Here is a 19,274-nt window from a genome sequence, read left to right on the forward strand (position 1 = left end):
CAGGCCATGCTGTGGCAGCATCCCACGTACAAAATAGAGGAAGACTGGCACAGATGTTAGCTCAGGGACAATCTTTCTCAAGCAAAAAGAAGAGGATTGGTAACAGATGTTAGCTCAGGAACAATCTTCGTCACCAAAACCAACCAACCAAACAAACGAAACAATAGGTTATTTAACTCCAATTAACTAAGATTAAGTTCTGCAACTTTCAGGGAAACATGTCCTTGTGTTGCCATGACACTGCCTTTGCTGGCCCCACTTATTGGTGATGGAATTGCCAAGTACAATCAATCTGAGCGTGTGTATGCCTGTGTGTGTTTTACACGTTACATGTAGGGAACTAAATCTCATAAGGAAGAGAAGATGACAAGAAGATGACAAGTTCCCTTGATGAGCACCTTGGTTCAGGAGCAGAGAGCTCATATGCAGATGAGGGCATTACATCCTTCACACTCATCCTGGACATCCTATCTCACGATCACACTTCCAACAGGAGACTCAAGTATATGAAGCAATAGGAAGGGAAAAAGAATTAAAGTAACTGGATTATGTGCTACCAAATAAGCAGAGAGGAAGCAGTTTTTCTCAGGCTATCTCATTACTTCACTTTCTGGCCTTCAAATGATAATCTGAAGTGGAATACAGAATCTGCGTGGTAAAGATCTTGCTCTGGATTTTGCGTCATGTGACGTGTCAAAATAGAGCACAACATAAGAAATGGGATCAGCAGCAATTCCCTTAAACAGTTCACTTAAAGCTTCCCTTCACCTTTTACTCAACTGTATTTCTGTTTAACTGAACATTTTCTGTGCAATGTTAGGAAACACGTTCGTGGCATTCTATCCCAGACTGGTCGAGATCTTTAAAAGTAGAGCCTTCACCAGAACCCATGAAAGCCTCCAGACCTACCCACCAGTAGATGGGAGACACAGAAACATCTTAATCATAACCATGGCGACGCAGTCAGCAAAATTCCAGAACGCAGGGAGGGAATTCCACACCTCACTGCTTCAAGTGTAGTTCAGGGACCAGCCACATCGACATCATCTGGGTACTTGTCCCAGGCCCCACCCCAGTCTGCTGCATCATAACCTTTAAGATCTCCCAGTGGTTCATATGCATAGTTATGTTTAAGAATCGATGCTCTAAAGGACAAACCACACAAGACAAAAGAAAAAAAAAATGCAGAAACAGGGGCCAGCCCTGTGGCCAAGCAGTTAAGGTCACATGCTCTGCTTTGGCGGCCCAGGGTTTCGCTCATTTGGATCCTGGGCACAGACACGGCACTACTCATCAAGCCATGTTGAAGCAGCGTCCCACATGCCACGACTGGAAGGACACACAACTAAAATATGCAACTATGTACTGAGGGGATTTGGGGAGAAAAAGCAGGAAAAAAAAAAAGAAGATTGGCAACAGTTCTTAGCTTAGATGCCAATCTTAAAAAAAAAAAATGTAGAAACACACACAGAGACACAGACAGATGGAACGGGAGCCCAGAGATGCAAAGAGACTTTTCAACCAAGTGCAAGGGGTCCATGCTGATCCTAATTTGAAAAATAATTATGAGAAATGTTGATATGGGTTTTCATGTTTAAATCTACTTCTATATTTGAGTTAATGACTAGAGGAAATAATGTGATGGTTGTTTAATTAGGAATATATATAAAATAAACAATTTTTAGAGAGCAGCATTGATTGTAATTCTGTAAGTATGAGGCAAAGTGAAAGTTAATTAAAAGATAAATGACTGGAGGGGCCAGCCCAGTGACATAGTGGTTGAGTACACGCACTCCACTTCGGCAGCCTGGGGTTTGTGGATTTGGATCCCAGGCGTAGACCTATGCAACACTCTCGTCAGGCCATGTTGTGGCAGTGTCCCACATATGAAATAGAGAGAGACTGGCACAGATGTTAGCTCAGGGCCAATCTTCCTCACCAGAAAAAAAAAAAAGAGGAAATGACAGGAGAATATTATTGGATAATTTTTAACATTCCTATGTAGAACCCCTGTATGAAGAATAAGGCAAAAATTTTCATCGAAATGGAAATTAACCAGACTGCGAAAACCTATTTGTAGCAATTCTTGGTCATAATGAAGGATTCAGGGGACGGTAGGTTTCCCCAAAGAAGGAGCCTGGAGGGGAAAGAAGTGACTTTGGGTAAGTGGGACCTTGTCACTGAGTGTATGCGGACTCATCTGAAAAGGGGGGAATAATAACAGCCGCTGTGCCTGGCTGGCAGAGTTGTCAGGTTTAAATGCAACAAGGGGTGTGAAAGTGACCTGTAAACTGTAAAGTACTAGGCAAATGTCATATGCATTTTCCTTTTCTGTTTAAAATGCAGAGGCAACATGGTCTAACAGCCTGGGCTTCGGAATGAGACAGGATACCTAGGTTTGTGTCCCAGCACCTCCCCTGTGGAAGTGGAATAAGTGAACAAGCATGTCCTAGTCCCAATTTTCCCATCTGTAAAATGGAATAATACTAACGTGGTAGATTGTGTTATTGTCAAGACACCTGCTTTCCCTCCGTCGCCAGCCCCTTCCTGCATGACCCCTGCAGGATTAAAGATCCACCCACTAACAGCAGTTTTGGCCAAGTGACTTCTCTGGTCCAGGGAATATGAGTGGAAGTGGCATGCGACACTTGTAAATCGGAGCTTTAAAAGTCATCAGTAATTCTGCCACGACTGTCTTCCCTCTGCCATGAGAATGGGAGTGACCCCGGCAGCAACTGCTCCTCTCCTAGAGTGAGCAGGACATGCCGGGAGCGGTACCAGCATGTACATGAGCCAGAAGGCAGCCTCGTAATCACAGCCAACGATTTGGGGGACTGTCTCTCAGCGCCGCATCATCTGGCGAAGCTAATACAGCTCTCCACGCAGGATGAGAGTGGAGATTAAATGTGATTACGTATGGAGCACCCGAAAAAATAATAGCTGCTATCGTCAATAAACGTTGTTCCTTCTCTCCATGGTGAAGTTGATACCATTGCTCAGAGCGGCTACCACGGTTGCCCCCACTGGCCCATCAGAAACGCGGAATAAGAAGAGCTTAGTCATTTTTTAGGAACCTAACATTGATAAAGGCCTACCACATGCTCAAAATGTGAGAAATTTTATTTCAGCCTAACAGTCCTAAGAGACTGGTTTCGTATTCTCAGTTTTACAAGGAATGTAATTTTTAATCTGGAAAAGTAGATGGCATATATTGATGGGTCTGGCAAAAGAAAAATAAAAACAGCCTTCCGTAGTTCTGAGCTAACACCTAAGCAAGAGAAACAAGAACGAACCAGTTTTTAATGAATTACATGCTGGGGTGCATTAAATAATTCATAATTAGCATCAATGTTGTGCTCAAGTACTAACATCTTTTGTTAAATGGCAGGAGTGAAGCCGAGAAACTCAGAATGAGGACTGATCAAAGGGAAGCAGGTACAAACACGGGTCTGTTGTGCAATTCACACGCACACGCTCAAAAACATGCGCACATCGGTAGCTATATGCATTTGGATCATATGTAAGATTCTGCATAACAAACCCGAGGCTGCAATAATCAAACAACTGAAGCAGGGTGCACCCATTTTTAGTACGGCAGCATACAACCAGACAAGGGAACTGAGAGGTAAAACTGCGACCCTGCTCTCCAGGGGAGCACACTTCTGTGCAAACTCTGAAGTTCTAATTATCCACGCAGGGAACGGCTGTTTGGCTTAAACTCACGATTCACGATAAGAGGGAAGGAAACAGACCAGGAGCTGGGACCAGAACCAGGTCTGTGTCGAGATACGACAGCTCATGTCAGATTCGAAAGCTCATGTGACTTACTCCAGGTCACACAGCTAATAATTATTGGAGCAAGACCTGAACCCAGGTCTGTAGGCGTGTGATCAATCCATTGAACACCTGGAAATACAGGTGTCTGGAGGCAAGTACAGTACTCATCTTGAAGGTACTGTACAGTGCTTAATCTTGAAAACATGTTTTAATTCTATTTAAACAACTTACTCCACATAAGCCTTTTTTGGTAAAACGTTAGCCCCAAAAGATTTAGATTATACAATAAAATACTACAGGAAAAATAAACTGATTTTAAGAAAATAAATGGTCACACTATATATATTGCTTGTTCTCAGTGCTTCTTAAGCAAGACTGTAAAACTAAAAAAAAGAACTACAAAAATAAGATATTCTATAGGAAAAATAATTCACATACAATATTTAAGTATAATTCCCTTTCGGTTGACCTTTCTTAATATAGCAATCACTATACGTATAATTAAGATGGGTCCATTTGAAAATGCTTATTGACCACTAAACTGTTTCAACAAGGCAGATGATACATTCGATATGCTACCAGATTTCAGAGATGGTCAATCTCAGTTAGTACTTTCAATAGTTACTCTGGAATAAAATACAACTATTTCCAGATTCTCATTTGTGTCGTTCCTGAAATCTCCTTTAGGCCCACAACCCATTTCTATGTCACAGACTTTGCATTGGAAACTTACACCAATTATATGGCCTTGTCAAATTCCAGCCTCTCTTGACTATGCAATACTTAAAATCCTTAATCCAATTCATCTAAAGCATCCAAAGTTACAAGATCATTTACACAAACATTAGGAATGCTCAATGTGTACCTGCATTAAAAGTTACTTTGGAGTAATATACAATTGGAAATATTAATAGTTTTTAGGTTATGCAATGGGAGAATTCATCTGCCTTTTTGCTATTTCACATGAATTTGTTCAAAGTTCTTATACTATCATTCCTGGAATAATTCTGAAAATAATTTTAAGCATTAATTTTAAGCATTTAATTTAAAATTAAATTTAATTTTAATCTCATTTTACTTACTATCTTTCAACATCCATGACATTAGTGTTACTTAGAATGCTTTAAAACAATCTAAACAATCCAAGATTCTTCTTGGAAAACATGCCTCTTGGTGGGTGTGTGAATGAGGTAACTCACAGGGGTGTTGAGTGGTTTCCTTCATCTTCTGGAATACTCCATTACCCAATCACCTAACTCTTGGTGCTTCCACTGTGATAGCCAGCCAGCAGTGAAACATCCAGCAGTTGGTTCCCACCATTTTTAACACATTGCTGGGTCTAGGCTTTCACTGGAACTAAAATCATGAAAACAACAAAGCCAAATATCCAGCAAACCATATGGACTCTTCCACACTATGCCAGTGAATCAGTATTTAAGAAGAGTATATGGCAAAACAAGTGAATAGTTTCTGAGATGGAACTAAGAGTTCTAAAGCTGGATTTTAGCTGATGTGCAATACGGAAAATAAAGTCCCTAGGAAAAATTTAATTATGTTTATTGTTACCTTTAGGTTGCCAAATAGTTACTTGCAAAGTAATTTTTCTGATCAAAGTTGCATCTGTCTATTTCTAGTGACATCCATCAGAATCCGAGAGTATTATCAGTTTGAGGATAACTTACGAAGAGAGGACACGCTGGAGGCGCCCCGAAGAAACTGGTGTAAGCCGTCTTCGCTGTCACTGGAGCTGGCTATGCTGTTCCTCATTTCCAGCATGGAGATCTGCGTGCAAAGGCTGAGCTGGTGTTCCAGCTTTTTGGCCTTCTACAAAGCAAAGTTTTAAGATTTCTGAGAACTGATGGGACTTAGATCATATATTCCCTCTATGCAGCATTTATACTTTTCCTTGAAATCAAAGATTACCTGATACATAGTAAGTACCCAATTAAATGTTAGCTATAATTTGTATTATAAGCTATTACTAAAATACATTATAAAAAATTTAATACACTCAATAGCCTACTTACTAATCTGAAAAATAATAAGTACCAACAGAATTTGATAAACCGCCTAGATAAGATGACCATAAGAGAGCACTCACGCATACTCACAGCCCCTCGAGAACAGTACTTATCACAGAAACAATATTTTGCAAGTTGTTGTCTGTAATCATTTTAATTTCCTTTTAAGAAAATGTGGGGATATGAAGATCAAAGTGTACATTGTTGAAGACCTACACAGCTCTGAAATTCCTAAATGAATTGCCACAGGCTTCCGTCCCAGACCTCTCTTGTCACTTAGGGGCTTTCCGGGAGCGGGGCTGATCAGGCGGAAATGCAAGACTGGAAGAGACCTGGGTGAAAATGCTAACTTCCCGGTCGCTCGCTGGGGTTTGTCAGCCTTTCTCAGTCTGCAGCCTCCTCACCGCCCTGCCTTCCCCGGCCTACTCCAACCCCGCTCCCTCGCCTCACTTACCATCTTCCTTAGAGTGTTTAATATGAAGAGGACAGACCTCATCACCTCAAATGGAGGTCCCTGACATTTAGAGACACCTCACTGGATCACAGCAAATATATTACAAAATACTTCCTTACTCTTGAGAAATGATTCCCTGAAAGGTCTCTAAATTACAAGTGTTTCCGTTTCACTTAACATATGAGTAATTGATGAAAATTTAGGAAAATATATATGGCACAAAGTGAGGTATATCTCACTATACATATTTATTTAACAAAATAAAGACACTCAGAAAAATACTTACTTTATCATTTAAGGTGGGATCATTCAATGAGTACAGCTTATTTGTAATGTCTTTTCCTATAAGATATCTAAATATTTCATACAGGAAAGGTTCTGATTCCAGAAAGTAAGTTAATCTTTCTCTTGACCAGCATAAAAATCTGCAGTTATCATCTGCAATAATGGTGACCTGCCGAAGAAACAACATAGAAAGAAACAAGTACATCTATGGGTATGAATTCTGACTGCAGTAATCTGGGGGAAGGAAGGAGTAGAATAATTTAGTGGATATTATTATAGCCATGATTTGTCATACCAGTTAAATTAAAATAAGACCCAATACACACAAGCTTCTATGACTAAATATAAAATTACGTTTAAAAGCAATCTTCAGGCTAAATAAAAGCACATACTCTGAGTTTTGTTGTTTTGTTCTGCGAGGTGTGGTGACAATGTGTGGTGACAATGGCCAGTGTGTCAATGCCGCTACTGTAAAGTGCGCTAGACTGATGTTCCAATTGGACAAATAATTTTTGGCTAAATATTTCTTTACACCCTGACAATTACAACAGAAGTTTACGAATATAGCTTCAAGCAAAAGAAGTGAGGTAAGATTCGTGAGGCAAGTTAAGCATGAAAGAACTTCTGTCTAGCTGACTGTGTACACACACACTCGAGAATGAGAAAATGGCCTCCTGTGAATTGGTTTTAAGGCCCGGGCTATTACTGATGAATGTGGCTAGTGAGGGTCCTTCTGTCATAGGTATTTCTTGTGTGTGACCTTTCAAGGCTAGCTCCCGGGTAGCCCACTGGGGACACTCAGAGATCCCACAGTTAGCTCAGAACTGGGAAACCATACCCTTTCCCTATGTACTGTTAAACGGAAAGTGGGAAAGCACTGTAATCACACTACACAGAGCTCAAGTATTCCTCAAGTAAATTGTTTCCCAAGTGAGGGCCATGGCCACACTCACAGCTCAGTGTCAAGAAGCCCTTCCTCCCACGCAGGTCCCTTCCCATCATTTAGTCCTCCTCCTCTGAGCTTCATGATGCACACATATCACTGAATCCAAAATCTACTGAATCTGTTGACAGATCTGTCTCTCCTGAGCACTCTGATGGCAGGAATAATGCATCCTCCTGTCTGAATGCCCGGCTTCCAACACAGAGTGGTGCTCAACGAGTATTTATTATACGAAGGAATTCACAAAAGGATGTCAATACTGTTGAGACAGAAACCATTTTTCCTTCCTCAGCATTAAACCCAATGCCTGTCCAAGTAGGAGATTAATAAACGTTTCTTAAATCGACACTAAGTTATATCTGAGCCTCAGAACAAATATTTCCAAGGAGTGCTTTCCCCTTGGCTAGTCATAAAATTAAACATATTTCAGATGACACGGGCATATTTATGTATACCAAGAGAGAAAATGGAAAACACAGCTTCTCTCCTTATGTCAACAGCTAAAATCTGATCTTTAGCAAATCAGAAGGTTTGGCTACTTTAGAAAGTGGGTCAATACTCCTAGAAAAAAGTTTGCACTTATTTATTATATTAAAAGTAGGAATCTCCAAAACCAAACACATTTGGATTTAAGAAATGTATCAGCAGCTCTATGATTCAATAAAACACTAAATTCCATTCGTTCTTTCAAAACACATTATTATGTGTGAACTTTATGCCAGACACTGACAAGGCACGGAGGTTAAAATAGGGAACAAGACAGACAAGATCCTTGCCCTGTGAAGCTTACATTCTGGTGGAGAGGGCTGAAAAAAATAAAGAAATATGACACCCTCAGGCAGCAATAAGAGTTTTGACAAATACAGAACAGGGGAAAGTGGCAGAGAATGACCAGGGAATGACAGCAGCACATGATGCCACTCACCTTACGTATTTTACTTTTAAACATTTAGGTGCTTTTACATTTACCTGTAAGTGGATCCTCAAAATTGCCTTTAAGATAAGACAGGTAATATTCTCCCCATTTTTCAGATGCCAAATGAGAAGCACCAAAAAAACGTATTCACGAACACGTTAATTAGCAGTGGAGTGAGCACTTCTGACTTCCAGCCCAGACACATTTTCCCACCAGGCCAAAATCTACCCAATGTGCTCAATATTCATCAAGACCATCACATCGAAAGTAATCTGGCCAAGTGCACAAGGTTGGCTCACCCTTGAGAGTCCCACATGCAAAGAACAGCTAAACACAACGTAAGGAAGTCTACATTCTAGTGGAGGAATGTGATAACAAGTAAAGATGTACAACAAAAAAAGACAAGGTTTATAGGAAGAGAAGTATATAGTGAAGCCAGTTATGCAGAGTTCCTAGAAACAGGAGGAGATGGGTAAGTAAACACAAGGCAACTAAAGAATATTGTATAGGAGGAATTAGAGAAAGGTGTGCACTGGGTACTCACAGTGGCCCAGTCACGCACCCAAGCACTGAAGAAAGGTTTAGGACGGTTGGGGTTCCTTCATTCTGCGAAGATGTCATCCACGACTTTGGAAAATAAAATTCATGTGCAATGGGGGAAAAAGTTAAAAGGGGAGTTGGAAATCATCCAGGAGAAAAAAACGAAATTGAACCTTGGTGATGTATAACGCATTTAACTTCTTCTCTTCAACAATTTTAACAATCTCCAGCTTCTACTGAGGCAATGATATTTTTAATATATACTATAATTTGCTTAGCAAATCCATTTCCTATTGATGGTTGAAAAATACTTTAAACCTGTTTAAATTGTTACCAAATTTAAATTTAATAACAGTATTCAAATAATAAGCGATACCTACAGTATGCATGAATAACTTACAAGTCCATAAGAGCAGGTGTTTAGTTGGAAGTGGGAAGGTAGCATATTGACCAAGGTCATTTTACTTGACAGCTAATGTTTCATTTCTGCCAAGTAGACAGTTTCATTTAATGATTTCCTGTCACAACAGTTAAGTAAAACATATTTTTAATGAGGAATTTTTATTAAGCAATATAGGAATTTTTAAAGCTTCTGTAAAATAAATTTGCTTCTTAAGTTATTAGGGTCCCTCAGCAGTGTCATGCTTGAGTTCTTGAGAAGAACTTTCGTGAAGAAATAAGAGCAAGCAGGGCAATAAAAGACACAAAAGGATTTCTTTCAGGTGGAGAATTAGACTAAGGGTTTGTCACCGGGTTTGCTGTGCGACCTGAAGGCATTGGCTCAGTCCCTCACTTTAGATTCCAAACCAATTCTACACCTTCACAAAATGAGAAGACATTACATAAGAACAAGGGTGTCTGAGGGAATGGCTCAATGTGCTAGCATCGGAAACAGCAGTCTGACAATACAACTGGTTGACTGTCCCCAGGGGAGAATTTATTCTTTCCTTCATGTATCATACATTTCACACACCAGGAACTCGAAAATGCCCTAGAAGTGGTCTATTCAACTGATGCTTACTGAGTTCTCATAAGCACCAAAATACAGCAGAATCAACACTGGCAGATGAAATTGCTACGCAGCTTAACCAAGAGATTTACTTACTGCTGAGATAAGGTTTTATTTAAATACCCATTAAAACTTAGCATTCCTTATTTCACAAGAGCTTGGACATCTGCCTCCAAGACATTCTTTTCCCCTTAAAGTCAATAAAGCTTTGATTTTCAGGCTTCACAGCACAGGACATGCTATCGACTATGGGAAGGCAGTAGTGGGAGACAGAATACAAAAGAAAAACATGTAAACGGTGAAGCTCACTTGATATAAAACAAAGGCACAAAGAAGAGGAAACCAAACACAAAAGACAACTTCCACTTTTTGTAATAATGATAGTCAAGATTCTATCCACAGTTCTAAGGAAGGACTTTGATCTGTAAGTACCCAAGTGACTGTCAACACTGAGGGAGCAGCTGTAAGTTCAGAATCTGTTTTCTCAGCTCTGTCACTACACCTGTCATTGAAGTGACCACATGTAATTGTTCAACATTTGTGTGCAATCTCAAGGGACAGTCATTGAGTTCACTGGCCTTTCTTTCCTCCTTTCACCCAACTGTATAATTCACGAGCACCCCTACCAAAGAATGAATTTAAAGAAATAAAAATTCAAAGGAAGTAGCTCCTTGTCAGCACACATGTAACCATTCAGAGTTACAGAATAATGAGATTAGCAGGTAAAAGTCTGTGGGTGGAGAAGTTTGACCACTGATACTTTAAAGTGTCCTCTGCCACAGGTAATGAGAAGTGGGCCCTGGGAGCACATGACATTTTTCATTGGGAACTTGCTTCAGAAAGAGGCAATGGACTCCTACACAGATGTGCAACAGCTATTTTTACTCTTGACTATCTGCCAGTGGGAACATTTTGTAAACAATCACCACAATCTCTCCCAAGGGCTTGTTCTAATGGAGTCTGCTCCAACTGTACAAGGCACAGGTTCGAGGATGCCGGAGGAGTTTTAATGCACTGACCAATCAGGAAATGCCACACCAGACTCTACGCAGAGGAAAGCTGACTGGTATTTGGAAAGGCTGAATAAATATCCTTCACCTGGCTATGGTCCCTGAACTTTGGTAATGTTTTTGGAATCTTCATAGCAATAGCAGGAACATTTCTCAACTACCAAATCCTAACCCCCAGTTCTCAAGAAGAAAGAGAATTGTAACTGGTGGTAGGAGTTCCTTTCAGTTAACTTAATTATAAAGACAGTCATGCGATGCTTAACGATGGGCACATGTTCTGAGAAACGCATTGTCAGGCAACTGTGTCATTGTATGAACATCATAGAGTATACTGACACAAACCTAGATGGCATAGCCTATTAAATACCTAGGCTATATGGTATTAATCTTACAGGGCCACCATCTTACATGTGGTCCATCGTTGACCAAAACATCGTTATGCAGAACATGACTGTATAATATAATTTGAAGTCTAGTGGAAAAGATAGCACATGTTATATCCCTGGCCTCTCAGGGGCCACCTGCTTCTGGAAACAAAGAAGGTTCAGTTCCCGTCCTCTCCCCAGATTCCAGTCTCTTCAGGATTATATGAGACTGAGCTATTGTGTAAAACCACCTGCTACTGTACACAAATGGATACAAGAGAGGAAAGCTGGACTGTGGAAAAAGAAATTGTAAGGAGGTCACAGGAAAGAAGTGGCCCTATCTGAGTCTGTAGATGGTGGTGATTAAAGATACAATAAGAACATAAATCTCAGTGCACAGCCGACCTTCACAAACACACAGTGAGCGTGTAAACTAGAGGAACCAGGAGCCAGGATACAGCATTCGCTCTCTCCTTCTGTATCTTAAGCTCAGTCAGCTTGGGAACAGCACTGTACCCAGTTAGTGAAATTATATGAGACCTTCTAGGAAATACACTTAATTTTAACAAGTTGTGCAGTTAGTAACCCAGGAAGGTTACTCAGGCAGGGCAGGTGGGAGCAGGGCAGGGCTGAAATCATTGTAACTAAACTACACTGTGTCTGTAAATTTTCCCTTTTATCTCCCAAATTGTATAGCATCTCTAAATGAGACTCAAAAATAAGATTTGTCATCAAGAAACACTGACGTTTCCTCCCTCAGGTGACAACATTACCTTCTATTCCATTTCTTACCTACGTAGATTTACCCTCTTGCTCATAAGCAACCCCGTTCTCAGGATATTTCCTTCCTGCTGTTTATCGAGAGGCTGAGATGAAAGGAAACGCTCACCCATTTTCTTGGTGACTTTCCTACCAATAAGGAGGGGAATAAAATAGGAGGACTGGATACTTACAAAAAGAATCCCAACAAAGTGCCACATAATGGAGCAAATGTTTTTTAAGATAACAAAAAGAATCACGCGAGTGGTACACATTCTAATTATTTTAACTCTGAAAACCTTCATTCTTTGCCCTTAAACATATTCATTAAACATAAAAGAGTAGAATGATTAAATTTTTTCATAGGGATTAACAAAAGAAGTTCTGTAGGGCAAAGCCAGTTTTCTGCTTTTCCCCAGTAAAAGTAACCAATGACAAGTCTTAGGAACACTGACTATCCACAACTGACATTTTCCTTTTTTCTCATAATAAAGGCATTAGATGTTTTCAATAGAAAAATTGTAGAAATTCAAATAAGCAAAAATGAAGAAAACAAAAAAGGAATCAAACTCACAAACCAGCAATGTGTTAATACTATGTCCAAATTTGGGTACCTCTTTCTAGACCTCTCTTGTGCACATATATGCACTATTTTAAGTTTTACAAAAATGGGATCATGCTATACATACCATACGGTAATCTCTTTTTTCAACAAATCATGGCCACTTTTCTATTGATATCCTTTGGATTTTGAATGAGACATAAACTAGTTTCAATCTTCTTAAAAATCATGCCAAAACATACCTGGAATTTTTCACCTTTGTGCATCTGAGTTGATCTAAATTCAGGAGAATCTATAAAGGCACAGGGGTAAATGTTATGCAGAAAATGTCCTCGATAGGAGACCTTCATTCTGATAACAGAAATTAATGTTAATAAACACATGATGTTTCACCAATAACATGACAATCCTTAAAATTTCCATAATCTTATGGCTTTGCATTTTATATTCAAGTTTGAAAGACTCCACAGATGACTGGCAAAATTAAAAGCACTTCCTGAAGCATAAGTGTTTATTTCAAAATAAATTTCACCAATAACAAGAAAAACAAAAAGACAGCATCCTGCATCGCATCAGATGTGTGCCCTCCATTGGTTATCATTGCTCTTATAGCTGGAGTGACCATATAATTTATTACTCAAACTCACACACTTTTTTTTTTGGTGAGGAAGATTGGCCCTGAGCTAGCACCTGTTGTCAATCCTCCTCTTTTTGCTTGGGGAAGATTGGCCCTGAGCTAACATCTGTGCCCATCTTCCTCTATTTTGTATGTGGGATGCTGCCACAGCATGGCTTGATGAGTGGTTTAGGTCCATGCCCAGGATCTGATCCCACAAATCCCAGGCTGCTGAAGTGGAGAGTGCCAAACTCAACTACTACACTACTGGGCCGCCCCCTCAAACTCAGACACTTTTGAGAGAGAAAGGGGTGGTATGAATAATTATGCCAGAACAATACACACTGGCTCTCTCTCCAGAAGACTGATGTTGCTGGAAGTTGCATTTTTGTGAAATTCAAAAAATAAATCACCTCTGAAATATGCATAAGCTTCTTGAAATTTAATGCCTAATTTAAACCTACTTCAGCGTTGACTCATTAATTTTAAATAAAAGGTTAAAAATATTAATTGAGGGGCTGGCCCCGTGGCTGAGTGGTTAAGTTCGCGCGCTCCGCTGCAGGCGGCCCAGTGTTTCGTTGGTTCGATTCCTGGGCACGGACATGGCACTGCTCATCAGACCACGCTGAGGCAGCGTCCCACATGCCACAACTAGAAGGACCCACAACGAAGAATATACAACTATGTACCGGGGGACTTTGGGGAGAAAAAGGAAAAAAAAATAAAAAAATAAAAAAAATATATTAATTGAAAATCCTGACATCAACAAGATTCAGGGCAGCAAATTCTACGTAACATTAACATGTTGCCCTATTCTAAAATGCTGTGGTAAAATGAAATTTCACCAGTGACAAACTCTGTGACTACTTCCTCCATCAGTTAGCAACATGCCCTTCCATTCATTTCCTACCCAGACGCTATGATAAGACTCAAGGCAAACTGGGAATTTCAACTTCCACAGACCACTTACTTTCCCTTCAGGAGAATACTCAGACGGTCGTCGACTGAGGTTTTATCCTCTGCAGCATAAGTCTGTCCCTTTTTCAAGGTTTGGATCATGCAGAACTGTCCGGTTAATCTTCTGAACAAATCTGGAGGCACACGGAGCGGTTCAAACAACCGCCGGTAGATACCGCTGAGTTCCTTTTCAATCTTCACCTGAAATGCAGCAATGGCTAGATGCTGCACTAAAGCGGCAACACCAAAACACTGGCTTCCGTGGGCTCAACACGGTTTTGAGAACAAACAAATGGAATCTTACAGAGAGCAAGTGGTGACCTAAGCTTACTTGCTAAAAGGGCATTTTTGCGGTTGGACTGAACTCTGAGAGCATATGGGAAAGATTTGCACTACTGATCACATCTCTTCCTGTACACCATTAAGCAACTGTGGAGGTTTTGAATGTTGTCACAACATTCACCTCCCTGATCTTAGCAAAACGTTCTAAATAACACAAGATCCTTTCATTTTTAGAACACTTGCTTCACAGAAAGAAATTATATGAACTTTGAAACATTACAGCAAGAAAATAAACACATAAAACAGGCATCAATGTGGAAAGAAATTCATGCAAACACACTTTCAGCACTTTATCTACATGTAATTATTGTTTAATGCATCAATATAGGAAAACAAACATCCACGGTCGCAAAGTTTGCTTCTCATTTCTTATTCTGAAGCGAAGTGGAATATAAAAGGGTTCCAGCACAGCAATTTCATCCTAAGCTAAAATAAACTCTGTAGACTGGAGAACCCCTGGAAAGTAAAGCTGGCTACTGGAGAAGAGAAAAGGAAAATTGTCCCTATTGTCAGACTATCCAAGGCCCAGGTCACAGCCCATCTGTGGGCCCAGCACGAGTCTGGGAAAATGGTGCTGCACGTGAGCGAAGACTGGTGCTCAAACGATCATCCATCCCAACGAAATCCATGGCTGCTACACTATGAAGCCCGCAGACCCTGATCATGAGAGCTGCTCAGACATGACTGAAGCATTTGCAATGCTCTTACTTGTCCTGCTGTTTCATGCTAATGAAGAATCAGCATTTATATCCTTCAAAAAAGTAGCCTGATAGTTCAAGAAGAAACAAAAGCACAGATGCTAAGCGATTTACGTACGCAGTGTGATCATCACATCAGCAACTTCTGAACCTTATATTCAGAACCTGGGATTCCAGCAAGTTCTGATATTCTGAAACTGTAATCCTCACTATTACTTTCATCTAACTCCTCCACTCCAGAGCTCTAGTAATGAGTATTTAAAATAATTTATTCACAAACGTGTCTCATTTCCAGAATGCACGCTAGCCAATGAGGCACAGTTATGAACATACGAACTGAAAAACCTATTGACTCATATTCATAATCTGCTCATCCTACAAGGCTTAGCTCAAGTTCCAATTCCTTCACAAAGCCTTCTGAAGTCTTCTCTTTGAAAGCATCCACTCATCAAATGTTTTTTTGAGCACCTATGATGTGTGAATCATGGTTGACAGGAACAGAGAATACGACAGTAAGTGTGGTAGATGATATTACTGTTCTCAGTGATTTGCTGCTCCCACCTCCTGTAATATGATTACACATTCCCTTGCCCCACCCTACTCCCACATTGTCAGACTTGGCCATGTCACTTGCTTTGGCCAATGAAATGTGAGCAGAAGTTTTAAGAGATACTGGGTGTCTCTCTTTTGTTCTCTTGTACATTTCTCTCTGCCACGAGAGCGCACGTCCAAACAGAACTTGCTGCTTCAGCAGAGACTTGAAAAGAAGAAGACACATGGAACAGAATCACAGCTGCCACACAGCTGCCACAGTCCACGTCTAAGGTGGGTGAGGAAAAAACCTGTTGCATCATATGTCACTGAGATTTTCGGGTTGTTTATTACACAGCATAAGCTAGAGAAAATGAAGTAATACAGTAAGCAACCCAGGTTACAGTGTTTGAGGAGGCTACAGTTTAGGAGAACGCCTATTACATACATCATCTGTGCCATTCAAATTGTAATTTCCTATGAATTGTCTTATTTTCTAATAGTTTTCTACACACGTCTGGCCTTGAACATAAGATTAGGACAAGTATTACATCTTTTGCTTTACTGAATATTGGTGTGCTTTGGACAGTCAGAAACTATGTATGGAGCGATGTCTAGGAGCCATGCTGTTTTCCTATTCTATTTACCCCTTTTTGTTCTTAGTATGACTAAGGAAACACAACAAGATCAATTGGAGTTGAAAAGAAAAAGTTAAATACTAGTGTTTTGGTAACAACTCACCAAAAATGGTGACTTCGTTAAATGAATATTTTGGGCGTAAGAAAAAAAATATACAGTCATTACATTTAAAAAAATGGCATAAAATAATAACATGAGCTATTCGTCAATCATTGGTATGTTCATGGAAATCGCCTATGAATAATTAATTTTATAACTAGGCAAAGATATTCCCAAGTGACATCTAAATATCAGGAGACAAAAGAAATAATGAAGTTATATGACTAAAAAAAGAGAGAAAATTGTCACGTTCTCTCATGTCCAAATTGCCTTAATGATTTAAAAAGTTTTAAAAACTTGTCTACAGAACAAATTTCATGCTATTCAAATGTTTCACCTTCAGGTGTATATAAACAAAAAGTCTAATCTTCAAAGAAACGATATTAAAAGGAATAAAGATGTTACATGTTTCTTCACAAGTCTGAACAAAGTACCTTAAAAGGTTTTAAGCTTTAAAATCTCTTCCTTATTGATTAATTTTTAGTAATTACCGGTCTTTTCTTGTACAAAAGATATGAAAGATGCAAAACGTTGACACCCAGGAACACAGAGTTCCAGATCATGATATCCAAGGCACATCGGTAGAGAGTGGCCCAGACGATATAAAGGGTACACCCTGTTGAATAACAAAGTTCACACGTGAGATGTCTAGAACAGCTTCAGAAGGTAGCTTAATAAATTTGCTATCCTCTGTATGTAAAATAAGCCAAACACATTCTAGAAATATCGAAGCCAAACAACACACTAAGTTACATTTTGGTTTTTGTCTGATTACGAAAAAAAAAACCCATACTTTGTTGCAGAAAATTTGTGAAGTATAGAAAATTTTTTTTCTTTTTTGAGGAAGATTAGCCCTGAGCTAACTGCTGCCAATCCTCCTCTTTTTGCTGAGGAAGACCGGCCCTGAGCTAACATCCGTGCCCATCTTCCTCTACTTTATATGTGGGATGCCTGCCACAGCATGGCTTTTGCCAAGCAGTGCCATGTCCGCACCTGGGATCTGAACCAGCGAACCCCAGGCCGCAGAGAAGCAGAAGGTGCGAACTTAACTGCTGTACCACCCAGTCGGCCCCTAGAAAATATTTTTTAAAAGGGGAAAAAAATCCATAATTCTACTACATACTTAAAACCAGTGCTGATACTTGCAATTTTTATGCATTTTCATCTGATGGCAAACCATAGAATATACAATCTAAAAATCTACTCTTTTACTTACTGCAGTGATTTTTTTCATTTCATTAAAATTCTTCATATACGTAGTTTTTAATGACTATAACTGATTAAACCATAGTTTATTTAACCATCTCCCTACTGGTAGACAAATGATATTTTTGGGGTGTAATTTTTGATAAGTAGTCAAAACAGCTTTATAAATACAAATTTATCTATTTTTGAGACTGCTTGCTTAGAGTGCATTACCTGACAGTAAGTCAAGGGAACGAAATTTATAGATTTTGATGACACTGAAGAATTGTTTTCTAAAAGGTTTGTACAAATTACAAATTTCCAGTTTCTTTTGATCAATTTTCTGATGGGAGAGTCAATATATATTTTTAATTTAAAATAAATTATCAATATGATATATCAGTGACACATACAGACATAAAAGCTAACCTCTCACTTTAAAAAGTTATTTATTTGCAATTTTTTATTTTATCAGAATGATTTGGGGCACCTGAATAATGGCCCAAAATATAAAAATTTAGATGTTCTTTAAATAATATTATCTAGCAATTACTTAAAGGAGACGGGGTAACATAATGGAAGGACTGACTGTGAAGCTGGAGGGCCAGCATCATAGTCCTGGTTTAGCCACTTTCTCCTGGTCTTAATCTGGGATGAGTCATTTAACTTCTCCAGGCCTCAGTTTCTCTATTTATAAAGTTTTGGACTAGTGATCTCCTTGGTCTGTTCCATCTCCAAAACTCAGTCTTAAAATTCATAATTAGCTTTTGCTTTTTTTTTTGAAAGATTTTATTTTTCCTTTTTCTCCCCAAAGCCCCCCGGTACATAGTTGTGTATTCTTAGTTGTGGGTCCTTCTAGTTGTGGCATGTGGGACGCCGCTTCAGCGTGGTTTGATGAGCAGTGCCATGTCCGCGCCCAGGATTCAAACACTTTTGCTTTTTATAGGGTGTTGTTTTTGTTTTTACTCAACATTTGCTCCTCCTGCTGCAATTTCTAGCTTACTCAGAGGCAACAGCCACAGAAGTCCCTCCAGTGACCTTCCGGCTACCCTTCCAGCCTCTTCTTTGACCGTTCCTCGTCATTTTTCATATATTTTGGGCACAATGAGCTACTCTTCACTGTCCCTCAATATGCTGAATTTCCCTCTCCCCTGTGCCCTTTACCTGGCTACCACACATGCTCACAATCAGAGAAACCCTGCTCATCCTCCAAAAGCCAGCTCCAACGTCATCTCCTCAGTGGGATCTTGCTCTGCCTTTCCACAGAGCCCATCCTCTCTATTTCTGCCCGGCACTGGCTGCACACCAGCATCCCAGCATCTGACATGTCATATGTGACTGCCTATCTGATTTTCTCTGGCCCCCAAAAGAGTGTCTTTCTCAAGGATGGAGACTGCCTTCTTCAACCTTTGTCTGACACATTACAGGTGCTTAAAAATGCACCTGAATAAATGAATCATCAGGAAAATAATCACATAGAGAGTAATTTATCAAGAATCACTGTCTAAAATAATTCAATTATTTTAGTATTTTGACATGAATTAATTTAACCCACTTCATCAGGGT

At 39.6% G+C, this 19,274-nt stretch overlaps 1 protein-coding gene across 2 annotated transcripts in view; it reads right to left on the reverse strand.

Moving 5' to 3' along the window:
- POPDC1 (popeye domain cAMP effector 1) overlaps positions 1-19,274 on the reverse strand; it is a 38,416-nt gene that overhangs the window by 14,271 nt on the left and 4,871 nt on the right. For both annotated transcript variants that reach the window (XM_014859491.3, XM_044757386.2), the window contains exons 4-8: positions 17,015-17,139; positions 14,228-14,415; positions 12,884-12,992; positions 6,539-6,706; positions 5,460-5,601 (exon numbers count right to left, since the gene is read on the reverse strand). In XM_014859491.3, the coding sequence (XP_014714977.2) occupies positions 5,460-5,601; positions 6,539-6,706; positions 12,884-12,992; positions 14,228-14,415; positions 17,015-17,139 (732 nt within the window). The remainder of the gene's footprint in view (positions 1-5,459; positions 5,602-6,538; positions 6,707-12,883; positions 12,993-14,227; positions 14,416-17,014; positions 17,140-19,274) is intronic.

The sequence above is a fragment of the Equus asinus genome, chromosome 24 (genome assembly GCF_041296235.1).
Source record: "Equus asinus isolate D_3611 breed Donkey chromosome 24, EquAss-T2T_v2, whole genome shotgun sequence".
NCBI lineage: Eukaryota > Metazoa > Chordata > Mammalia > Perissodactyla > Equidae > Equus > Equus asinus.